The 25173-nt window shown below is 42.5% G+C and overlaps 1 protein-coding gene across 2 annotated transcripts; it reads right to left on the bottom strand.

Moving 5' to 3' along the window:
* Nucleotides 1-4975: 4975 nt before the first annotated feature.
* DNAJC14 (DnaJ heat shock protein family (Hsp40) member C14) lies at nt 4976-21587 on the bottom strand. 2 transcript variants are annotated; one of them, XM_042453612.1, is made up of 7 exons: nt 21274-21587; nt 19451-20938; nt 17516-17622; nt 14012-14131; nt 12210-12370; nt 7722-7818; nt 4976-6420 (listed from the first exon to the last, which is right to left on the bottom strand). In XM_042453612.1, exons 2-7 carry the CDS (start codon nt 20867-20869, stop codon nt 6183-6185), a joined length of 2142 nt encoding a protein of 713 aa, XP_042309546.1. In that variant the 5' UTR covers nt 20870-20938; nt 21274-21587; the 3' UTR covers nt 4976-6182. The 2 variants fall into 2 exon arrangements, with proteins under 2 accessions (XP_042309546.1, XP_042309547.1); XM_042453613.1 differs by lacking the exon at nt 21274-21587 and adding an exon at nt 21107-21244.
* Between the last annotated feature and the right edge of the window lie 3586 nt (nt 21588-25173).

Here is a 25173-nt window from a genome sequence, read left to right as displayed (position 1 = left end):
AACACACTGCAGAAATAATCCAGTTTGAGGCTACTTTAACTGTCCTGCCACATTGTTAGGAAATCCTGGGAACTGTAGTTTAATCTGGCACCAAAGTTCTCTGACAAAGAAGGCTAAATGTGTCACAAAACTACAGTACTCAGAATTCACTTGCATTGAGACTGGGCAGTTAAAACGGTCTCAAACTGGATGATTCCTGCATTGTGTTTTGGACCTTACTCTGTCTGTTTATGCCAACATGGCGTAGGTGTGAGCACTGGACTGCGTCTCTAGAGACCAGGGTTTGAACCTCCACTCGGCCAATGAAACCCACTGGGTGACCTTAGGCAAGTCACATTCTTTCAGCTTCAGAGGAAAGCAAAGGCAACCCACTCTGAACAAATCTTGCTAAGCAAACCCTTTGATAGGTTTGTTGAAGAGGATCAAGTCAGAAACAACTTGAAGGCACAAAACAACAAAAATTACCATCACCATCACCACCATCTAGCCATCCATCAAGTGGCTTGCAAGAAGATAAAGCTAAAAATCTGTTAATTAAAAAGTTAACACACAATTGAACTATGTCATTAAACTAAAAAATATGAATAAACGAGCAGCAATCAGCACAGTTCCTTCATATACACTCTCAGGACTCTTTCACACAGGGTTAATTTTGAAGTTTAAAGTAGCACCAATCCGATGTTATCCAGGGGTTGTACGTTATTTTGCAAATGATGTTCAAATGGGATCGCAGTCAATGCGGACCCAATGCAAATGGATCCGGGGGCCGTTCCAGGATTAGGTAAATTCGGGCAACCATCGAAGTTACAAGTCCATTTCCTGTGCGAATTCTGGGTCCGTTCGAATGAGCGCTAGTGTGGAATGCATTTTCCTTTCTGCCCTGGGATAACCCTCGTCACTGAAAAACTTCAATTCCCATGATCCTCTTCAACAATTCCGCTTCTAGGTCACCTTGGGACTTTGCTGGCTCCCATGAGGAGCATTTTAGAGGCTGCTGGAGGACAAAGGAGAGGCTTGGGACTGTCCTACTTTTTGAAGGATGTGATCATTTTAATGAATAGCTCTTGAGAAGAGTCATGGCCTGGTCCCTCTGAGAAAGGGCTTCCTCTGAGGCTGAGGGAGTGTGACTTGCTCAATGTCGCCCCAATGTCATCTAGTCCAGTCATGTGCATATGTTTGTTTCCAGTGCTGCTCCATTGCTGTGGTTGTGTGGTTAGCATGCCTGCTGTGTGTTTTTACTACTATTGTAATCCTGTGTTTGTGTATGTATCCCACATGTAAAGATATGCATATATGTAAATACCTATATAAACAAATATCTATATATACATACCCATATAGATAAGTATATATGTGCACATGTGTATGTGTGTGTGTGAGTGTGTGTGAATCGGTGCTGGATAGACTCCGGGGTGCCCGCTGTGTAAGTCCTTGTTTGATAATCAACCGCGCTATTTCGCTAAATTTCGAATTGACCGCCCTTTCCCCTCCATTCGGGATGGAAGAACATTCTCCCATGTGAAAAAGTCCTCAGTTTGGACACTTTTTCTTGTTACACAGAATAATCCCACAGGAGACCATCTGTTAGAAGTACTTACTGATGTTTATCTCTGTATGGATATGCCACCTCTGTTCTTAGAAAAGAGTAATGGTAGAAGCATTTGGGCAGCCTTAGGATGGAAATCTACCTTCCCATGAGTGAAGGCTGAGCAATTGTAATATTCAATAGTCCTAGTAGCAGCAACAATAGTAGCAGCAGCCTTTTGAGGATTCATAGACCAAAAACAAGTGTCTTCTAGATGCCAAGAGAGATTTTTTCTCTCTCTGATTTGGAGTAGGAAAGCAATGACTCCTTTGTGCAGAGGGCGATGGCACCTAAACTTGCAAGATGCAAGGAAGTGGAAGGTGTTGGCAGAAGGGGAACCTATGTTCACACTCTATTTTTTTAGAGGAAGCGGGGCTGCTAACATTTTAAAAAAGGTATTAGTAGGAACTGATAGATGCCATTGTGCAGCTACATCAACAGTTCATCTTGCATGATCCAATGTATTTAGGCAGCAGGGGATGGGGAACTTCTAGTCCTAGTGAGCTGAAACCAACTCTGCCTTAGAATTAAGACACATATATGTTGGCTATACACTATCCTTCAAAATTCCTTTTGACAAGCCTGCTTCCATCACTTTCTCTTAAAATTTTGAGATTCTGAGTATTATCAGGAAGAGTAGCAAGGGACTATTTGGTTGTTGTTGTAAAGTATAAATATACCACTTCATTTCTGCTCTGGTCTGAACTGTAGATGATACCCCCAGCTCAAATACACACTGGCTTTGCCAGATGACACATCCTACTCCTATTAATTTTTACAAATTAGATTTCCTCTCAGCATTTAGGAGGTAAATAGCACTTATTGAACTATAACCTAACTTACAATACTCCACAACAGATTAGACCCTACCCGGGGGGGGGGGGGGGGGAGGGATCTACAAAACCACAGAACAGGTGAAACAGAGAACTTAATATTCAGCTTATATTTTTGGATCTTGATCAGTACTATTCAGAAGAAACGTTTCCTTTCTGCTTCCTCTGCCTATAGATACTATGGGGCAGTGAGCATGTTATTTTTTTTAAAAAATGAATGGTTTCATAGTTCATAGTTATTGCCACTGAGTTATTGCCACTTGTTCATAGTTATTGCCACAGAAAACATCTTGGGATTCTTAATACATTTTAGCTCTCATGAGTTACCTCCACTCATATGATGGGAAAACCCTAATTCAAGTACATAGCTCTATAGGTATAATACAAAGCCATTCAAAGTCTGATAATGCATGCACTTGAAATAGCTGGCTTATAAAATCTGACAAGGTGCTCTCGGTGCAGATGTTTCTCATTTGATGTTGCCATTTTGACGCTATTGGTTTATTGCTGTTTTGTTTAGAATTTGACTTATTATTATTATTATTATTATTAACCTTTATTTATAAAGTGCTGTAAATTTACACTTATTTAGAACTCTGCTTTTGTAAGTGTTGTTTCACACTCCACATTAAGGATCCATGGTTAAGTGGGATGGATATTCATTCACTAAAATATTGATAAAATAAGGAGGTTTTTCTGCATGACAGAACATCTCGATACTTGGAAACCTCTTTGGGAAAACCCACCCACTGGCTGTGTAGTTTCATTTCCCAATAAAAAAGGTTTAGTGCACCACCTTCTGGTAAATGGGAGTGACAACCACATTGCAATCACATGCTTACAGAACAAATTGAGTAAATAACTACTGCAACATTTTTTTGTTTTGTTACGAGTCTCATTTCTCTTGCAGTAGTCCAAAATATAGCAAGGAACATTAAATGCCAAATACTATATAGAAGCATTCACCACCTTAAAAGCTGAGAGTAAACTGCCTTGTAATATGTATGTTTGTTCAGTGAGGCTTTCAGGAAAGATATGTATTGCAGACCAGTTACCTACAGGAAAATTGTTCAGCACTGCTGTCCTTGCTCAAGGCTGTTTATATGTCTTTATCTGGGTAACCTTCCATCTTTGTTATAACTGAATAAAATAAATAGCATGCATATTTAATTCAAACAGCAAGCAATACAGAGCGAAAACCCCTATATAAATATGCAAAGGGATCTTGTGGCACCTTTGAGACTGAGAGAAAGTTGGTAGCATAAGCTTTCATAGACTTGAGTCTACTTCCTCAGGTGCATCATAGGCTTAGGTCTACAAAAGTTCATGCTACCTCTTTCTTTCTTTCTCCCAGTTAGTCTCAAAAGTGCTACCAGATCCTTTTGCATACTGATTCAGACTAACACAGCTATATCTTTGAATTCTACCACTATGTGAGTAGGTGTGGGAAGCTCTGTCAAACTTAGAATTGCTCCTGAATCCAGAATGTGGCAGCACTCATTATACCCCCATACCATGGCTGGGCAAGAAAAGGAATAATACAATGAGAAACCAGATCAGCAGGAACTTCCCCTGCTATATTGGCCAGAGCCAATAATTTCAGAAGCCTTCTCTAAGAACTTGAACATGCTATCTGTCTCTTTGGCTCATATCATGTATGCTCTTTTCAGCTGGATTCCGCAACAAACCTGCTATACATAGGTGAGGCAGACCACCAAAAAAAAAAAAAAAGATGAAATAGCCTTGACTGCAGGTCATAACGCAGTACAGTTGGCAGAGGACACAGGGGGACATGGGAATAGCAGGATGTGCTCCAACCCTGTAGGACAAATTGTTGAAAACACCAGGTACAATGCTGAGCACATTTCTCTACTTTGTTACTATGACAGCATAAAAAGCTCCACTGCAAAGGCAAAGCCAGCAAGCCCTTGTATCCAAGAGTAAACCAGTCAGTTGCACATCTTCCTGCAAGTGTAGCTTTCAAAGCCTAAAATAGACAGAAGAGAATTATGGACCACTGAACATGTACAATAGTCTTATAAAAGAAGAAATGGACCTCTTGTACTCCCAACATGCCACACAAGGGGAAAAGGCGGCAAAATACCACTCTGATACTGCACTGATTTTTTTAACCTAAAACATAAAGACCTTAATATCAGACATGAAAACCCATTGCACTCCAGATTAATTCTCTTTAGTCACCTTATCTAAATCTATACAACTATAAAGAAGTTCACAGGCCTTGAAACAATTTAAATACATGCTACAGAATGTTTGTTGCCTGCATTCTTACAGATATGCACACTACTATTGACACAATTTATACTGATTGCTATTTGGCTCTTCACTTACAAGTAGCTGGATCTCCAGTTTATTAATACAGTAAAATGAAGATCCTTACCTGTCAACTAATGCCTTTAGTTTACAACATAATTTAAATCAAGGGCTAAACTTAATTCTGTCTTTCAAATGTTTGGGAAAAGAGGGAAACAAGATTTTGCTGTAATGTGCAGCTGTGCCACATATAGAGCAGATAAGGATGAAAGCAAACACAAGATACTCCAAGTCATTTATATGTATTTCTAGAAAGGGGAATACAGATGGTATTAAATATATGTATATACATACAAATATGAACTTTTAAAAAAGTAACCTTCAATAAAACAGGTTGGACAGTTAAGGAGCTAACCATCCATGTCAAATTTTGAGGTCTAATTCACCAGTTTTGTTTTAACTGGTCTGACCACAGTCCTGAAACAGCAGAGATAAATCATAAGTGCTTGTCAGGATCAGGCAAGAGCAAACCAAGCACCTTAGACAAGGATTTGGATTTCTCTAAAAGTCACTGCATTCAGAGCCAGAAATGGCCAGTTGTCTTTAAACACGGGGTGGTGCAGAACACCTCCTCTCAGTAGTTTTACAACAGAGCCAACAGAACATTTGGAACTCAAAAGTAGGAGCAAAAAACCTGCTTGACATAATCCTGAGTATCTGCACTACATCTGTGCAACCCCTGTAATAACAACTAGGATGCATCTTCATCTCCTCCTAACTTTACTAAGTTTGGAGTTAGGCAATGAATTAATATTTTCCAACAAGGATGCTATAGGCATGGTGAAGAGTCCTTTCACTCCCTCTAATAGTTGGACCAAACATCCATATGAGGCAAGAAGGTAATTGCTGATCTTCACAACAATGACATGGGGATTCTTTCCTGCACATCTTCAACATTAGCACAGGCAAAGTCAAGTCTTTTTAGACTCAGCTTTACTCTGTGAGCTTAGATACTTCTGACAACAGCTCACATAGAGTACAACAGTTTCCAGTCCAAGCATCCTTGTGGACGAAAGTGAAGTAAACAGCTACAAATGTTGGTGGCAGCCATACCCTTGCTAAAGAAGGGAATGCCAGACAATTATAAAAGCATCTGATTGATAAAGTCATCATATAGAAGATGCCACGGCTCAATACAGTCTGGATCATCACCATCCAACAGCTGGCCACCCCTGTCTTCATGACGACACTTCCAGGAAGCCATCGTTTGGAGTTCTTTGGTATCATGAGATCCGTGTCGTCAACTACAGTGGAAAGGGGAATGTCATTTTCCAGTTTATAGTTACTGAATTACAGATTAGCCCAGATTTCTGACATTAAGAATACACTGGTTTTTTTTTTCCATTTTGGAACAGCCCTTTTGCTATTTGACAAAAAGCTTGGGAGATTCAGGCAGGCCTGGGAGATTTTATGCCCACAAAGTCTTGGTCTCAACGCTGAAAGGGACGTCGCACTTTTTTCCGCCGTTTCTGCTTTGAATCCCCTTTCTGTGAGGTACTATCCACCTTTGATGGTGGAGCAGGAGGGGTTGGCACACTCCCTGGGGATGGAGGCTGGGGTGTGCTGAAAAAGTTCCCATTTGGCATCTGGCCATGGTTCCCTTGGAAGATGCGGTTGAAGAAGTCCTGTAGTTCTGCAGCTGAAGCAGGATTGCCTTCTGGAGTAGCTCTTTTGGGCAGGAGAAAAGAGAACAAACAAATAATCAGATCCAAGACTGACTACAATAGATGAAGAAGATGATCTTATTGTAAAGAGAGAAGTGGAAAATAGGCTTCAGAGCTCTCAGCTGTAGTAGAACAACCCCATCTGTCACCTCTCTAGGATGATACCTCTAATCTCTTCTGATGGAAGAAAGGAGGGGGAAATCACGAATCTAGCCTTTAGATCAGGGGTTGGCAACCTACAGCCCGCAGGCCGGCCCCGGCCCAGCGAGGCCTTGGGGCCGGCCCCAGCCCGATCCTGCCGCTGATTGCTGCCCCCGCCGCAGCTTCCGCGCCGCTCTGGGCGCCATTTTGAGTCCCCCCCCCAGTTGTCTGAGGGACAGCAACCCGACCCCCAGCTCAAAAAGGTTGCCTACCCCTGCTTTAGATACTAAGCAGCTCAAGACCTTCTGGCTCTAACAGATATAGGACTCTGCTCCACTCTTATCCAGATGCTAAAACAACCCACACAGAAAATAAAGTTGGCCATTTAATCAACAAACTGGAAAAGTAGTAAGGCGTTTCACATGCATAAAAATTAGACGCCCAGCTTTCTGTCAATGAACTCAATAAGGTATACATGTTTTCTTTCTCCCTGTGTTATTATCATAACAACTGTATGAGGTAAATCAGTCTGAGTGCAAGCGACTAGGCCAAGACTGCCCAATGAATTTCAAGGCTCAATAGGGGAGAAAAGGCTGGACCTCACAAGTTCTAGTCTGACACTACGCTCATTCTCTGACTGTGACTGAACACTAGAATCTGGCTGCTGCAACTTTCCTATTCTGAGTTTTCAATAACTAGAGGAAAATGCATCTGAACTCACAGCTACAGATAGAAACAAAACTGAACACACATAGTGAGGTTTATTAAATGCTTAGAATTAAGTTATTCATTCTCTGTGTAGCTGCTTTTACTGTTCTAATAGAACCACCGCCCCAAGCCCTGTTGTGGGTTAAATTTGTAGATCCCTTTACAAGTTTGTAAATCCCATTTTACAAGTGCAAAATACATGACAGCCCATGCAAAAGAGCTCTGATGTATAACCAGCATTCCCCCATAATAGATGGAGCAGAAGCTACCAAGGAAAAATCAGATGTGTCTGAACAAGAGTCTGAACAAGTAAGCAGATCTGAGTCATGGACATAATGTATAAGTGGACATTATTTCCTGAATTGTGATACACAGAACACTTATGCTCTTATTTCTGCTCAAACAACGGGGCCAAAAACTTCTAAAGGAGAATTCACAACATCAGTCAGGACTAACCTCTGGCGTCCTCCTGAACCCCTTGCTCCAAAAGATATATGATATGGAACACGATGTGTGTCTGGAGAAATTCCCACACGTTGGCAGCCAGCCCATTCTGCAAATTAAAAAGAAGAGGTTAAGAACAGAAGATGATGAGAAACAGTTGCTGTACAAGAATCTGAACTCTCATCCTGAACAACTGCAGCAGAATTTATCATTCACATGACACTTGAATGTTTTACTTATTCTCATGCAATATTTTGGGGTTAAAGTTATCACCCCACTTTAAATGAAAGATAAGACAGGAGGTATACATTGTATACAACAAATATAAAAGCAGACTTCCTGGATCAGATCAAAGGCCTACATGGTCAAGCATTTTTTTCCTGGAGTGACCAATCAGACGTCTATGGAAACTCCACACATCCTAAAATGTGGGGAAGCTCACAAATGAGTTTAACACTACTACAGTGCCCTCCTACACACTCCCCTGAAAATGTTATTCAGAGGAGTCACAGCAACTGCCTATGAATGCTGTTGGGCATAAAATGTGGCCATCATGACTAATTGCTATAGACAGTCATATCTGCCATGAATCTGTTTACCCCCTTTTAAAGCCCACCACGTGAGTGTCCATCACTAATCTTGTGACAATAAATTACACATTCACCTATGTACTATATGAGCAAGTTTGTCCCTCATGAATCTTTGTGCACTCACAGCTTGAACAGATGACCCTGGCTTTGTATATTATGAAAAGAAAAATTCTCCCTATGCAATTTCTGAACATCAAGCATAATTTTGTATGCCTTTATTAGGTCCCCTTTAGCTTGCCTTTTTGCAAGTTAAGGCCTTAAATGCTGTAACCTTTTCTCACAGGCAAGCTATTTCAACCTCCTAACCAATTTGGTTCCCCTTTACTTCACTTTTTGCAGCAAGACAACATTATTTTTGAGGAGTTGTCACCAAAATTATTCCTAGTGTGTTGCACTTTATATAAAGACATCACAAACACTGGCAGTTATGTTTTAGATTCTTTTCCTGATGATCTGCCAACACAAAATTTGCTTTTTTCAAAGCAACCCCATACCTAGTTGACCAAGCTAATCCACTACAACTTCTAGATCACTTTCCTGGTCAGTCACTTCCAACAAAGACCCCCAACAGCATATATGTCAGATGCTTTGCTCTAATAAATAATTTTATTTATCATTGCTTATATTGAACTACATTTACAATTTTAAAGGACCATTCCCTGTCCTTTCTATCCTTTGAAAGACTTTTACTGTCTTCTTCCCCCACCTTCATATAGATGCATGTTTATGTTACTGATCCATAAGGTGGCCTCTCTTTTATGTCATAACTGCTATGTTCATCCATAGTTGGCAAGGACAGGGAATACAGTTTCCAAGTGGCAGTATTTGTACTTTCACCTTGCAGGACAAAGCCCATTCACTCTTTACCAGCTTGCTAAACATTTGTCATAAAGGGATCATCTTTGTTGGTCAACTTTGACTCAGAAAACTTCATGGCACAATGCAATGGCACCTCAGCAGGAGCTGATGATTGCTGTCACTGGGCATCTGTTTTAGGAATAGACTGAATGCCAAGACTAGGTAAAGCTCAGGCTAAATAGCCCACATTAAACTATCTACTGAAGCCCTGTTGGATGGACAGACAGAGGCAACTTGAATCTCAAGAGGAGCATCTCTTTTCATCTTGCCAATGGAACTTAATTTTTCTATCTTGGATTACCCACATGTCCAGAAGGAAGAAGAGCCTGCCGGCATGAATGTCTCCCCCCCCCCCCCCCCATTTCCACTTGAACTGAGAACAGCTACATCTTGACAAAATGCAGGCTTGTGATTAACATTGTCATAATTATTTTTTCTACCATATGATTTTTAACACCATTGTCTGACGAAGAAGCCAGTGGAGCTTTGAAAGATTGCAAGATATATTTTGTGCATTTTGGTTGACCCCATAAAGGCATCACTGTTTTGTGGCTTTTGGATACCATTAAAACCAAACACTCTAACTCACCTAACCTGGCTCAGAGGTTCTTACTTTAGAACTTTAGTCTTTCTCCAATTGTCTCCGGCATGTGCACTCCTCCTAAGGGGTTGGTTTTTTTTTTTTTTTTTTTTTTTTGGCTATCAGGTGTTATAGGCTATATTTCAGAGAAAGGAATTGACAAAACCACCTTCCTAAGAAAATCCAATGAAATTCATGGGGCCGCCGAAAATCATCAGGGGACTTGAAGGCATATACACACATACACCTGTCACCTTGAAAGCAGGACACAGATACCACATAAGGAAAGGCCTCATCCACTAGCTTCCTACATCTGTCAGCTTCTCTAGGTCAGTTATCTTGGCCTCAGAGAACCAAACTTATTCCTTGTGAGCCATGACCTAATTGCACCAAACAGACAGACACAGACAGAAAGACAGACAGACAGGCACATGCACATATACTGTTGAAGAGGCAGAGAGTTTTACATGTGACATTCTGTGCAATATACTAGACAGAACTCACCACCCAGCTGGCATTCTGCCTTCCTATCTGTTTTTCCTTATTGTGTTGTTTCCTTGTAAAGCAAAATTATTCACTATAAGGAGTGGGGTAGGGTTACGTTTCCTAGCCTCCTCACCCTGTTACTCGCAGAGTTGCTTAACTTACATGCTTGCTGAATTGATTACCTCCAAACCTCATAACAGCCAAGACTTCAACTCAAATTTGTGGAGATGGCTCTATCACAAATTAAGGTTGATTTGCATAAAATGAAATTAATTTATGACATGATTTAAATTTGCTTTCTGAAAAATAGATTTTAATGACCGAAATCACAATTTAAATCACTGGTGAAAAAGACTCTATTCAATAAAATCATTTTTAGTAGAAGTACATAACTGTATATGAACTTCATACATATTCAGAGATGTAGGTTTCACCAGGAGCACTAAGCACTAAGGAGCACTAAGCACTCTGAAGTGTTTTCAGATTAATCAAAAAAATATGATCCCATGCAGAGGGAGTGTGTCCTTCTCAGCAGCTTTCCATACCATCAACCATGGTATCCTTCTGGGCTGCCTCTCTAGGATGGGACTTGGAGGTACAGTTTTACAGTGACTTCATTCCTTCCTGGAGAGGTGAATCCAGAGGGTGGTGTTGGGGGTTCCTGTTAGACCCTCTAGCCATTCGTCTGTGGCGTCCTCAGGGTTCTTTTTTGTCCCCTATGCTATTCAACATATACATGAAACTGCTGGAAGTGGTCATCCAGAATTTTACTGTATGTTGCTATCAATATGCTGAGATATGAGTAAGAAATATTACTACTATTAATAATAATCATAATAATGTAAAAAACCACTGGGAGATATCATCCAGAGGCATTGTTATTATTTAGAGAGAGAGAGCACATATGCATGTCATGTGCCCATCAGTAGAACAGGACTGATGAGGTTATCTTCCATCTCCATATACTGTTTTTTACCATAATCATAGAATATTATTAGAAGTTATATTCATGGAGACCTCTTTCATCTAGGGTCTTTTTCATTCATTCTTTTAAGAGACTTTTAAATCTGATTTAAATTTTGAAAATCTAACTTAAATGTTAAAAAATAGATTAAATTTTTTAAAATCCAACTTCTTTATATTTATTAATAATCTTTAATCAATGTTATCCCAAATCAGTACTTTTTCAGAACTTCAGATAATTTCACCTAACTATTTGCACAGCCAATTAAATTTGGATAACAACTAAACAAAGGATATGTAGTTCAACTACCAGGCACCACCAAACTTCAGGATTGTACCAAATTTCAAATTGAGCCCCCTGGAAAGGTAGAGAATTAAATATCAATATTAAGTGAGAATTATGGAGAAAATGAAGTGGGAATTATGGAGTCCCTTTTGCCAGGATCTAACAATGGCCCAGTGTCAGTGTATTTTCTAGATTTACACTCTGATTTTAAAAACAGAACTAAAAATTGAATCTTAAATTGCTCTAAGAACTACAGCCAAACGGTTTGTGGGTCACAGTTAGAAGAGGTGTACTTAAGAACACTTAAATAGAGCTTACTGTGAGTTTGACCTGATAGCTTGAACTGTGGAGTAAGCCTACAGTTTTTGCCACTAGCTAGTTTTCCTGAAACAAACACAAAGTGAGTTATGTACATCTGTAACAGACATCTAGGATCTCAGATCAGAGTTCTCAGCTATACATCAGAAGATGGGATGCATGTACACACACACACACACACACACACACACACACACACTTCATGCATTTAGTGCAGTGCATTCTGTAAAAAATACAGAGGTGCACAAATTTCCCATGCAACAGACCATCCAAACTAAACACAATAAAGATGCTTCTAAAAATATTAGCACCTACTCTATAAAGAGGACATAAACAGATACACTGGAATAATGAGTCCAAGATTGAACACTTCACTTTCTACTTCCTTTTATCTGAGTCTAGCAGTGTGATGCTATTACCTGTGATATCATAAACCTTTCCATCCATCATGGCAAAGTATGTGATTTTCAGTCCTAACATGCTAGATTCTGCCCAAAAGTCACCTTCTTCAGCTGCATGAAGCTTGCTACATTCTGCACAGTAGCGGGCATTCAATGGGTCACGATCCATCTCAAACCTCCTGAAGTAAAGACAGCAAGCATATATCATATCATATTTATTTGTATCCCGCTTTCCCCCCAGAACTGAGACTCAGAGCAGCTCACAACATTAAAAGAACAGTACAATTAAAAACACAGAATAGTGGTACATTAAAATGGAATTAAATTATTACAGTATTAAAATAGGTAGCTTATTAAAATAATAAAATATAGTTTTAAAAGATAAAACTGTTTAAAACATTTTAAAATGATACAACACCCAAATCGGTCCTTTAAATAGCCTGCCGGCAGAAAGCCAACAGGAAAAGTGCCGTTTTGGCCTCCCTGGGAAAGAAGGCCCTTTCTTTTGTCCCCACCAACCATATTTGTGAGGTGGGTGGGACTGAGTGAAGGGCCCTTCCTGAGGATCTCAGAGCCTGGACCAGCTCATGCAGGGAGATACTGTCTGCCAAACAGCCTGGACCTCAGCCATATAGCAAGCTTGTGTACATTCGGTGTACTAGAATCTGCAATCTTTATTTCTATTCTCCATACAATTTTCTTAAAGGGAATTCTAAACTTCATAAAAAGTGGATCATAGAGAAGAAACTCAAATGTCAAACAAGCTACAATTGTTGATAATTTAAACTTGGCTGATGTTATAGATTAGATGTTCTGATGAGACAGAGGACAAGAAGGAAATGAAGAGGAGGATGATTGGGATTGCATGGCCATCACTATCAGTAGTATTGTAAAAAGGTTATGATGATGATGATGATGAATAGACTAAATCTCTCAAAGCACTGGAAACACCACCCAGCTGCTTTGAAACATCTCAGCTTCCTTAGGAATTGCCTATCTTTCTAAACTTTTATGTGGAGCTTAGAAGCATTTGCTTAAATAAAGAGAGGAAAGTCTCAACTATCAAGTTATGAATATTGAATCACAACTAGGTTTTGTTATTATCTACTGAACTTGCAAAACATACCGTATATATTCATGTATGTTTAGAAATTTTAGTAAAAAATCAACCCAAAAAACCTGGGCTGACTTATCCATGGGTCAATGCAAGTACTGTAGTTTAACTCTTATCAAAATATCTGAGTAGAGTGGTGAAAGGTGAGAGCTTTGTCTATCCCAGAAGAACCTAAAAGAAGCACCAACCTCCTTTACTCTCTCTGCTGTTGTGCCACTTCTGGCCTTTTTGAATGCCCAAGCAGGAAAATAACAGCATGCTTTATCATCCTTTTACTTTGCTTCATTCTTTACATTCTTTGCTACAAGCCTCAACTTATACATGGGTTATATCAAAATTTATAATTTTGGTCCAAAACCTATCCTTAACATACATGAGGTCAACTTATAGTCGAGTATATACGGTACATAAAGCCATGGCTATGAGACTTTAAAGCCTGAACTATGAACAACTAGCTTGCCTAAAAAGATCCCCACCAGCTGTCAGTGACTTGTGGGTAGGGACAGGGGCTTTGCACTTTAATGCAATCCTCACAAAGAGTTTAGGATTGTGCATAGTTTAGGCTGTCACACAGCTTTACAGAAACAAAGCCTAGCAAGCTTTTAGATTCTGCACCCTCAGGAAGGCAAACATGTCTATGCTATTACCACCCCAGATAGCCATAATTATGGAACATTGAGGAGTTAATGGTAGCTGGCTAACTTACTTGTGCTTCCCCTGACATTTGTTACACATCATTGTGTTCATGGCTTCTTTCAGGTCATCCTGAAGTTTGGAAAGGAATTCGTTCATTGACTTTGTGAGCTCTGTTTCTGCCATGCGCTTTCTGAAACAGAAATGAAGGGAGTCATAAGACAACGACAGTAGAAAGCAGGCTTCTACAATGCCAAACTGAGGTTATAGTACTATGCGTACAGTACTATGCAGGATCAGGCTGCAAGGAATAAGTGCCACAAATTGAAGCAAATACTAGAGCCCTCAGAATTCTCACCTCTATATGCCACTCTGCCTTCTGGTCCTGGATTTACAATGGGGCATACCAGAGTAAGTACTTTTCCTATGTCCTGATAATTCCCTACCTACACCTTATAGGTATGCCGGTATTTAATGTAAATGCTGCTGCTACGTCTGATATACTGACAGATATAGGTCCAATCCATACTGCAGAATTAATTCAGTTTGAGACTGCTTTAACTGCTCTGGCTCAGTGCTAGGGAATCCTGGGAATTATAGTTGATTCTGGCACCAGAACTCTCTGACAGAGAAGGCTAAATGTCTCACAAAACTACAGTTCCCAGAATTCCCAAGCATTGGGCCAGGGCTGTTAAAGCAGTGTCAAACTGGATTATTTCTGCAGTGTGTTTTGGGCCATAGTCACCTGCACACTACATTACTAGATTCTGGACAACTGCTGGTTACCCAAGGACCTTTGGTTACCAGCAGTGATTGAGAACCTAGTAAGGTGTTTAGTAGCATGCAAGTGACTATGGTCCAAACTGCATAGGAAATGACAGTGAGCTAATTGCATCTTGTACTGTACACTGCCCTTCCCTATTCTTGGCTTGTTTTAGAAAGCAGATCCCAGGCTGAAGCTGTAATTTTACTAGGATGGTTAGCCAATTAAGAAAATATTAACAGACCATTCATATGTCTCAATATGCCATTCAACCAATTAGTTAATTAAATATGTAATTAAAAAACAACAACACCTCTACAGACAAAAGAGCATACTTCATTTCTGAGATGATGCACATGTGTGTCATAGCATCATGTTAATGGACACATCTCCCCTCTTCTATGACACACAAGGGGCATGCTTCTTCTAACTGACACTTACTACATGCATTTTCAACAAAACAGTATTAAAAATATGTATTTTAAAAAAATAAAAATCTGCTGAACAACTAACCAGACACACATTTTAGGTTATGAAAAGTATTTTAACAAGTTAGCCTTACTGACCAGACATGTAAATTTTGCAAACTTATATCCTTTACATCCTTACAAGAGAGCACGTCTCAGTGGATCTCCCTAAATAAACAAGTTTTAAGGTCTCACTTTGCAATTTTGAAACTAATTTACAAGATCTGAAAGTCACAGTAATTACCTAGCCTCAGTGAGCCTTGCATTTTCTCTAATTTCTCCAGGCTCAGTCCCCAGAAAGCCTTTAGGCTAAGAACATAATTTGAACCCTACTATCTCCTGTACTCTCTTGTTACAGTTTCCATATATCCTTGATAAACTGCTAACTGGAGACTTACGTTTTCATTTTCTTCCTATAACATCTGGACAGATTCCTGTCCTACAACACTTAAGAAAAGACTGTGGCGGGATACAGACGGGCAGGGGAAGACGTCTTGGAGGTGTATTCTGCTGAATACGGAGCCTCCAGACCGCCCGCCCTGGGGGCGTGGCTAAGGTGGATGGGGCTTCCACATGGGGGGCAGTGAAGACGCCTCACCTGGGGCCGTTTCTGACCCGTAGCTTCCATACCGCCGCCTCGCAAGACGCTGCAAAGAGAGAGGCAGCTTCCGCATGGGCAGCCAAAAACAGGGCTTTTTTTTTCTTTTGCCGGCTGGCGGATGTGCAGCTGCGCAGCTGTGGCGCTCAGCACCGGCGGCAGAAAGCATATGTGCACATTTAAAGTGCCCAGGCCCCTTTAAACTTTTCCCCCCGCCCTGCCCAAGAACAATGGTGGTCTCCTGCCAGCTGGTGATCAGCTGGTGTTGACATCCTTGTCCACTTGCACGTTGCTAGTGTCACCAGCATCATGGATGCCTCCTCTCTTTTGGTCCCCCGCGCTCTTGCTGAATCTGCAATGCACAGCCACAGCTGTCGCCGCTGCCACCGCTGTCCCCCTGCCATCCCCCATCACCTCCCTTGTACATATGTAAATATTTAAAGTTTTAGCGTTTTTTTATTGTTAGGTGAAAATGGCGCGGGAATGTGTGTAGGGGTTCACTTTAAATTCCAAACTTTCCACAATTCTAGCAGCGCATGCGTACATGTTGCTCTAGGGTTAGGGTTAGGGTTAGGAGCATTAAAATAGAGTGCAGCTGTGCTGCAGCTTCCACATCTGCATGGCATCTGACGCTCTAATTAGAGCCTTGATGCAAACTACGCATGTTCCAGGACCCCGACTCATTATGCGACGCAGCAGACACGGAGCTTTTAAATGGGCAACTTAAATTAGCAGCGTAGCAATTCTGGCGTACCGGTGCGGCAGCTTATAGACGGAGCTGCGCAGTTGCGCAGCATATAGAAAAGAAGCGGGGAAAAGCGGCACCTTTTTAATGCCGCTTCTTCCCGCTTGGGCTGGCGGGCGGCGTGTTCATGGCGGCATTCAGGTAAGGGCCGTCTGAAGGCTATACCTTCATGACGTCATGAACACACCCCTTTTTGCCCGTCTGTATCCCGCCTGTAACAGTAATGTGATTCTTTACAGAACAGAATGTGCTATCCAGGTACTGGATTTCATTCCTGTTACCATGAGGATAAGAGGCAAAGATGAAAAAGGGAATAATTAGATGGGGAATGCATATTCCTGCAGGGGTTGCTTGATTTCACCTACCGCCATGTCTCTGTGTCAGTTATCCTAGCTAGAGCTGATGGAAGTTGCCATCCCAAACCACCTGGAGGAGCACATCTTCCTGAGCATTCAATTAATAGTACAGACTCTTTTTAAAAATTAATATACCTTAATCATCTTTATCCAGCTATGATTACATGCGCCTCTGTGTGAATTAACCGTACAGAATCAGGGCATGTGCTTCTAAACGACCTAAGCTGATACTGCTTTTTATTATGTTTCTAGTATTTTGAAACGGCCCTTGGGCTACTCAATAAATTGTATTGACTTTGGCTATTTAAGTTGAATAAATAAATGACCTAAGCAGGAGCACTCAATAAGGCTTGCTTTGGTTCTATGAGCTGTCAGTACATTAACTAGGTGTGGGAGATGTATTTGTCTGGAAATACAGAGTACGATCTTCTCAATGTAAACACAGTGCTCAGGGTGAGATTTAAATGTAAGTCTTGCCACAACAGAAAACATGCTTACAACCTCCTTTTTAGGTGCTCTCTTTCCTCTTAAAAAAGATGCCCCATTAGCCTTTACATAACCTTCCAGTCCACAGGTCAAAACATCACACCCACTGTACAATTCTTATTCTGAAGCCTAAGATGATCAAATGGATTTCAAAACACTCACATTTCATATTCCTTCCTCCTCTCAGGGTTGCTGACGATATCCCATGCTGCCCGCAGTACCTTGAAGGCCTCTTCTGCTCGTGGATGCTTATTCTTGTCTGGATGAACCTATGGAACATTCCACCCATCCCCCAAATCTACAAGTCAGAAATGCCCATACAGTGATAGTGTTAATATTATTACCCAATAACATTTGGGGAAAGGACATTTTATATGTTTTCCCAACAATCCAAACAGTTATCCTGTAATGCTGGCCAGCCCTATCATTCCTACATTGCATTCATAACATAGAACTAAGGCACAGCAAGAGTTATTTGCTTATGGCAAGGGTGGTATATACAGACAAAGAGCATTTTAACTTCTCCTGAAACCACACAGGCTAGGCTGCAACCATTTTTAGTAATCAGAAGTAATGTTTTGGGAACCAGAAGTTACCTCCAACCAAATTACAGCCTGCCAGCTGACCAGATGAGGGCAAACAAATTGAAGCTTAATCCAGACAAGCCAGAAGTGCTGCTGGTTAGTTGAAAGACAGATCTGGGAATAGGAAGTCAGCCTATGTTACACGGGGTTACATATCTGCTGAAAACACAGGTTCACAATTTGGGTGTAACTCCATAATTTAGCCCTGAGCCTGGAGACCCAGGTTTCAGTCGTGACCAGGGGTGTGTTTGCACAGTTACAGCTAGTGTGACAACTGTGTCAATTCCTGGAGAAGTCATATTTGAAACACGTGCATTAGTTACATTCCATTTAGATTACTGTCATGCACTCTATGCAGGGCTGCCTCTGAAAGTACTGGTGATGACCCATAAAACCCTATACAGTTTGGACCCATGATATCTGAAGGACCACATCTCCTAAGGCAAAGCAGCAATACCACAGCAGCACTACTTTCTAAACCAGGACTTTCATAACAGCCTGTTTTCTGTTCGTGAATAAATGCAGGAAGAACATGCTTCCTCCAAGGTGGTCTCTCTCCCTCCTAAGAAAAGCAGTAAGGTATAATTGTCTTCTGTCAAAAGCAATCCAAAACAAAAAGAATGAGCTGCCTGTTCTGGTCAGCAGGAGGTTAGCGTAGTCCAGTCAAAGCAGGCTCTGAACCTGATAGCCCCACACTAACATTGTACTAAAGCAATTTTTCCCTTTCTTTTCCCCTGTGGTACATGGGTAGGGAAGAGCAGAAAAGCATTTGTCATTCAGCCCATTTTGAAGGCCCAAGTCAGGAGGCCTGAAGCCTGGAAATTAACTGGAAACCTTAGCACATTCAGGCACAAAGCCAAGATGGGTTTGACTTGGTTCTCCAGCAGGCAGTTCTCTGATACCTTAAGAAGATAAAGTAGCAAAGCAACTGCTCATCACAATGGCCTGGACAACTCCACTGGTAATAATGTTGGCCTGATAAAGGGAAGGATTTTAAAAAAACCTATGCACCAGTCCCACTCCACTCCCTCACTGACATATATAATTATATAGTGGCCAGGGTGGTCAATAATGCATGAAAGAATTGGACATATTCTATAAATGAGGCATCACTAAAATAATTGGTTAAACTGTATAATCTGGACTTCCTCCTCCACACAAACCACAATGAGCGGCAAATTGTGTCAACCACATACAGAACTCCCTCTACTGCAGCATATTGAGCAGAAATAGGAACTGTGGCCCTCCAGATGTGGTTGAAATTCAACTCCCAGCAGTCCTTGCCAGAATAGGCAATAGTGATAAATGTTGGGAATTGCAGCTCAGCAACATCTAGAGGGCAACATGGTTTTACCTGATCTACAGTGAGACTATAAATAGCTTTGTGAATCCATGTAGGCAGCACAGTTGAATTCTTGAATCACAGACATTTTCCACAAAGAAATGTGAAAGAACCTCTCTCTAAAGGAGAAGTTTTCCCACCAGCCTCTCCCAGCTTAATACAAATGCTCACCAGTACTGCCAAATGCCGATAGGCCTTTTTCAGCTCTGCATCTGATGCTGTTAACTCCAAGCCCAACACCTGGAAAGGATTAAGCTCTTCCTCAGGGATATGTGCCATCGCCAGCAAACGTGCCACCTCTTCTCCAGGCTGGTAGGGTCCAGATCCACTAGGAGACCCACTGTACGTAGTGTCCTCTGCCTGAGTGTTCCTTAATCTTTTAGGCATCCAAAGGAGGGCATACCATTTAAGCAGCAGGCTTGCCACCCACTTGCAAGTCCTGCTGTCTTTGAAGCGGGCCCAAATGAGGGATAGGTTGATGGCAGAAAGAAGCCATGCTCCATGGCTGCTGTGAGCCAATCTACCCAGGAGACTGAGCAGGGCTGATTTGGAGACCCGCCAACAGAGTCTTAGGCTACCCAGGAGCAGCATAAGCACCAGGAAGAGGACAGCACATAGCATCTTAAGCAGGCGATAAGTCAGGGTCACCCACAAGCCCAGCTGTTGTGTCAATTTTCTGCAATTAAACCCAGCATGCTGGATCCAAGTCTGCATGCTGCTTCTCATGCTGTCTAGGTCCCGTGGGCTGAATGAGCAGCAAGAGTACAGTAGCTTTCCACTGGCCTCTACACCTTCACCACACCTGTGGGTGACCTGCACAATCAGGCTGATAAAGAGTTTGAAGCAGGAGATGCAGAATGAAGCCACTCTCTCCAGATGTTTCAACAGCTCGGTCCGGACATGGTGACGCCCACCGTCGTATTTCTTCCTAGCCTGCCTGTGTTTCCCCCCAGATAGTGCAAAGCGCCCTTCTCCCTTGTCTTTGGCAGTAGAACGGTGCCTTTGCTGCCGGGCAACCTTCCTTCCACTAGAAGCCCGAGTGCAGTCAGGGAGGTCCTCCTTGGCCTTTGCTGCCATGCCATCTTCAGCCTCTTCTTCCTGGCCTAAGAGTTGCTTTGACGTGTCCTCCTCCACATTGCCCGGACACCAGTGCTGGCAGGTGGAGTCACATAAGTCCGTCTCCTTCTCGGGATACACTGCAGAGAGATCAGAGACATCTCCCTGACAATTACAAGAGCCAGGTTCATTGCTAGGGCTGTTGTAGCCAGTAAAGTGCAAGCTGCTGTCGTCTTGATCGGAGCTTCCGTTCCAAACAATTTCGCTCTCCTGACCGCTTTCCACCGCACCTGAAATTTCAGCACTTTGAGGAGCCATGCCACAAAACTCCGCTGCTTCCAAAACAAGCCCGTCTTGGCCAAGGGGGGCTGGGCAACTGCAGTATGTTGGGGAGGCTCTGTCCCCAGCAAAAGCACCACTTCCTGCATCTGCACCGTCCAAGAAGTCAGCCCCAGTAGGGCTAACAGCGCCCAAGTCGGGATCCTCTGGCTCCGGTTCAGCTGGACCTCCGCTGCCAGGTCTGAGGTTCTCCATGGCGTCTGTGTTCCAGAAGGGCTCCGGCCTTGAGGAAGGCTAGGTTACAGCCATTGTCAGCTCTTCTTCCTAAACAACAACAACAACAACAACAATAATAATCATAATCATAATAACCACAGCAGCCAAAGAGAGGGAAAACCATAATGGCCCTAATAATGAAAATTCTTCTTCTTCTTCCTTTATAATAATAATAATAATAATATATAATATTAAACATCATATTAAAATACTAACACTAATACCCGCAGCAGCCTGCCAATGGCTAAGAGGGAGGCAGAGGGGCCCCCTCCGAGGGCTGGGGAAGGAAGGAAGGAAGGAAGGAAGGGGAAAGTGGAAGGAGAGGCGGCCCTCAGAGCCAGGGCAAGAGGAGCCACTCGGAGGAAGGAGGAAGGGGCACTCACCTGATCCCGTCGCCTTGGCAACGAGAGGGGGCGCTGCCGTTGCTCCTGCGGGCGCCGCCGCCTCTTCGGACTTTCCCCTCTCTCCCTCCCTCTCTCCCTTCCTTGGCGACGATTCTCCACTTCCGCCTTCCGCCCGCCCCTTGCGCAACGCCTTTCTCCGCCTTCCACTTCCGGGTCACGGGGAAAGGGTAACTGTAGAGGCAGGCGCGCGCCCGGCCTCTTCTTGCTCTTGCAACGTCCTTCCGCTCCTCTCGCCCTTTTCCTTGCCAGCCAGAGGGAGGCCCCGCGCGCGCTCTCTCTGGCCGCCGCCGCCGCCATTTTGTCTCCATGGCAACGCCCGCGGCTGGAAACGGAGGCGGGGCCTGTCGCTAGGCAGAGGCTACTGGAGCTCCGCCCCCTCCCATGGCGTCCCCGCTGCAGGAATAATCCAGTTTGAGACCGCTTGAACTGCCCTCGCTCAGTGCTTGGGAGTTGTGAAATACTGTCAGAGAGCTCTGGGGACACAATAAACTACAGTTCCCAGGATTCCTTATCACTGAGGCAGGGCAGTTAAAGTGGTGACAAAGTGGGTTATTTGACTTTGAAATCTTGGTTGTCCGACAGGCTTTTGAAACACACTGCAGAAGTAATCCAACTTGAGACCGCTTGAACTGCCCTGGCTCAGTACTAGGGAACCCTGGGAATTGTAGTTTATTGTGGCTCCAGAGCTCTCTCTGACAGAGAAGGCTCATTGTCTCACAAAACTACAGTTCCCAGAATTCCCCAGCACTGAGCCAGAGCCTCAGACTGGATTATTTCTGCAGTGTGTTTTGAACCAAAGTCTTTTTAAGAACTGACTGGGGATTTTGTACTGTTTTAACCATATTGTTTTTAAACTTCTCTCTCTCTTGAACTGCATTGTTTTCTTTTAATGAGTAATGTGTTTAAATATGGTATCAGTTGAATTCTGTTTTCATGTTCACTTTTGTATGTTTTTAATCGTATTTTTAAAAATTGTAAGCCACTTTGAGTCCCAAATTTGGAAAAGAAGCAGGATATAAATATTTGTTGTTGTTATTGTTGCAATTTCTGCAGTGTGGTTGCAGCCTCAAAGACTGCAATCATGAGCCACTTTGGTGTACTGGCATGGACTAGGACGCTGGAGATCAGAGTTCGATTCCCGGATCGGCCACGGAAACCCACTCGGTGCCTTGAGCAGCAGTTAAAGCGGCGGCGCCTTGAGCATGCATGCCACATGCTCACGGATGGCAATAACAAAGTCAAAGCCTCCTCTAAAGAAACTTGCCAAGAAAACCTGTTATATCTCAAAAACAACTGTAATGCCCACAGCAACAATCATTCTGCAAAGGGTCTTGTTGCAGCTTTGGACGTTATCAGATAAGGGAAATTGGAAGTTTAATCCAATGGCAATCCGAACGCAATCATGGGGTTTAACGTTATTGCATGATAGACTGCCACACGCAATTTCAGGCAATGGGAAGTCAGTCCGAATGCAATCATGGGGTTTCATGTTATTGCGTGAGCGGTGATCACACACAATTTTGGGCAATGGCAAGCTATTTTCAGGCAATGGGAAGTCAGTTCAAACGCAATTTGAATTCACGTAAATTCGCTGAACTAGCAAATTCGTGTGAATGCGTTCTGGCCCCACTTTCTTTTCATTCAAAATTAAGAGAAATTCATCCCATGTGATAAACTCCCTGGAGACTTATTGAGAGAAAGAAGTTGGTATCATAAGCTTCTGTACACTCAGTCTACTTCGCTTTTTGAGGTTGACATCTGAGGAAGTAGACCAAGGGTACATCTACACTATAGAAATAATGCAGTTTGACACCATTCTTAAGTTCTGTAGCTCCATCCTGTCGAATCCCTGGGATTTATAGTTTTACTAGGCCTTCCACTTCAAAGAAGAGCTGGTTCCTCACAAAACTGCAAATCCCAGGCTTCTGTAGCAAGCTGAAATGGTATACATTATTTCTCCAGTGTAGATGTACCATGGTTAACTTCCCTTTGTGGGAATTGCATTTGAGGAAGTAGACCAAGTCTACAAAAAGTTATGTTACAACTTCTTTCACAAGTTGGTCTCAAAGGCGGGTTACAGACCGCCATTTGGGACATCCTTAGGACGTCCCAGTTTAAAAAAGGGCCGTCTCTTCTAGACGCTCCTACTCCTGTTACGGACTCTGTCTGTAACAAATGGCGGCGGCCGTTCCACACGGCTGCCACCATTTTGACGTCTTGGACGCCGAGCGTCCAGACGTGTCGCGGCGGAAGTGATGTTGCGAAAGTGTGCCTTGTGCTTTGTGGCGCCACTTCTGGGGCCCAGGAAGGAGCGCGATTTCTGCGCTCCTTCCTCGCAGCGTCCGGGAGTCCTGCGGTTTAGAAGCTGTGGCTCCCAGACGCTGCAAGCGGCGCCGGCAGCAGACCGCCGCAATTTGGCGGTCTGTAACGCGCCAAAGTCACCTTACAGTCCTGTAATGTATAAGAATTTGTTCCATCGGATGCAAGGGCATTTTCAAGCCAGCAGATCCAGCTACAACATTACTTCTGCTCTGAACTGGTCAGATCTGGATCTGAATAAAATAAGAGATGCCTGTGGATTAATTTTCCTCAAAAGGCTCCTTAACCCTAGACATGTGGGAAATGATGTTTTTTTACACCCAGAGCAATGCACTTTTCAGATGGTAAGAGGCACTCTTAAGGATGGACAGACCACTGACCACAAAACGCACTGGAGAAGCTATAAATGCCTAGCAGAGCATTCTCTCTAGGAATCTCTAGGCCCTTCAGTGCTACTTTTAGTTAATGTTCACCATAGAGTTGCACTGGAGGACCTAGATATTCCTAGAGAGACCATATTAATCAAATCCATGAATATTCAAATCCGCAAATGTCAAAGCTGCAAATATGGAGGGATGAGTGTAGTTCCAAATTCTAACAAAAATTTACCAAAAATATAGAAAGTAAAACAATGGCTTTCAGATTGAAAATATACATTCCAGTTCCCAAGCAAAAAGACATCTGGTAATGTAGCAACCATCAGACCATGGTTACTATGCAAGCAAAAGTTTACAAAATTTTTGTAAACAAAAATGGTCAAAAGTTTACAAAAAAAATGCTACAACAAGGTTGAACAGGACACCATAGGCTTGGGTCCAACATATCTTAGAATCATATAGAGTTGGACGTAATCCCAAGGATCATCTGGTCCTCCAGATGTTTTGGATCTCTGCTCTCAGAATATGTCATTGTTGGCCCTGTTGGTGGTAGCTTCTGGAAGTTAAAGTACAAAATAGCTGGAGGATGAAAAAGGCTGAGAACCCCAGTCTCAAGCCCATGAGGGAATCCACAGCTAATTTAGCCCTAAGATATAGTTATCCAACCTCTGTTTAAAAATCTCCAATGAAGGATAGTCCACACTTTCCAAGGTAATCCGTTCCACTGTTGAACAACTCTTTTTTGTCTGGACATTCTTCAGGATATTTAGTTGGAATATAATTGTAATTTGAATCCATTTGTTTTGGTGTTACCTCTTGGAATAACCAAAGACAACCTTGCTTCATCTTCCATGTTAAAGCCCTTCTGACATTTGAAAATGGCTATCATGGCATTGTTTAGTCTTCTCTAGGCTAAATGTGCTGTTTTTTGTGGGTTTTTTGGGCTATGTGGCCATGTTCTAGAAGATTTTCTTCCTGATGTTTCGCCAGCATCTGTGGCTGGCATCTTCTTCAGAGAATGCTTTGCCTGGAAAAAATGGTTTTAAATATATACTATGTGAGCCTGGGAATGCAGGAGTGATTTGCATGTGTATTGTTCTGTGCTGATGGCAGGCCTCAGGCTGGGAGGCTAATGCAAACGAGGATTAATGTCTGCTAATTGGTGATCATTATCTGCTGGGAA

This window comes from Sceloporus undulatus, chromosome 2, assembly GCF_019175285.1.
Source record: "Sceloporus undulatus isolate JIND9_A2432 ecotype Alabama chromosome 2, SceUnd_v1.1, whole genome shotgun sequence".
NCBI lineage: Eukaryota > Metazoa > Chordata > Lepidosauria > Squamata > Phrynosomatidae > Sceloporus > Sceloporus undulatus.
This window is presented reverse-complemented; position numbering and strand designations above follow the sequence as displayed.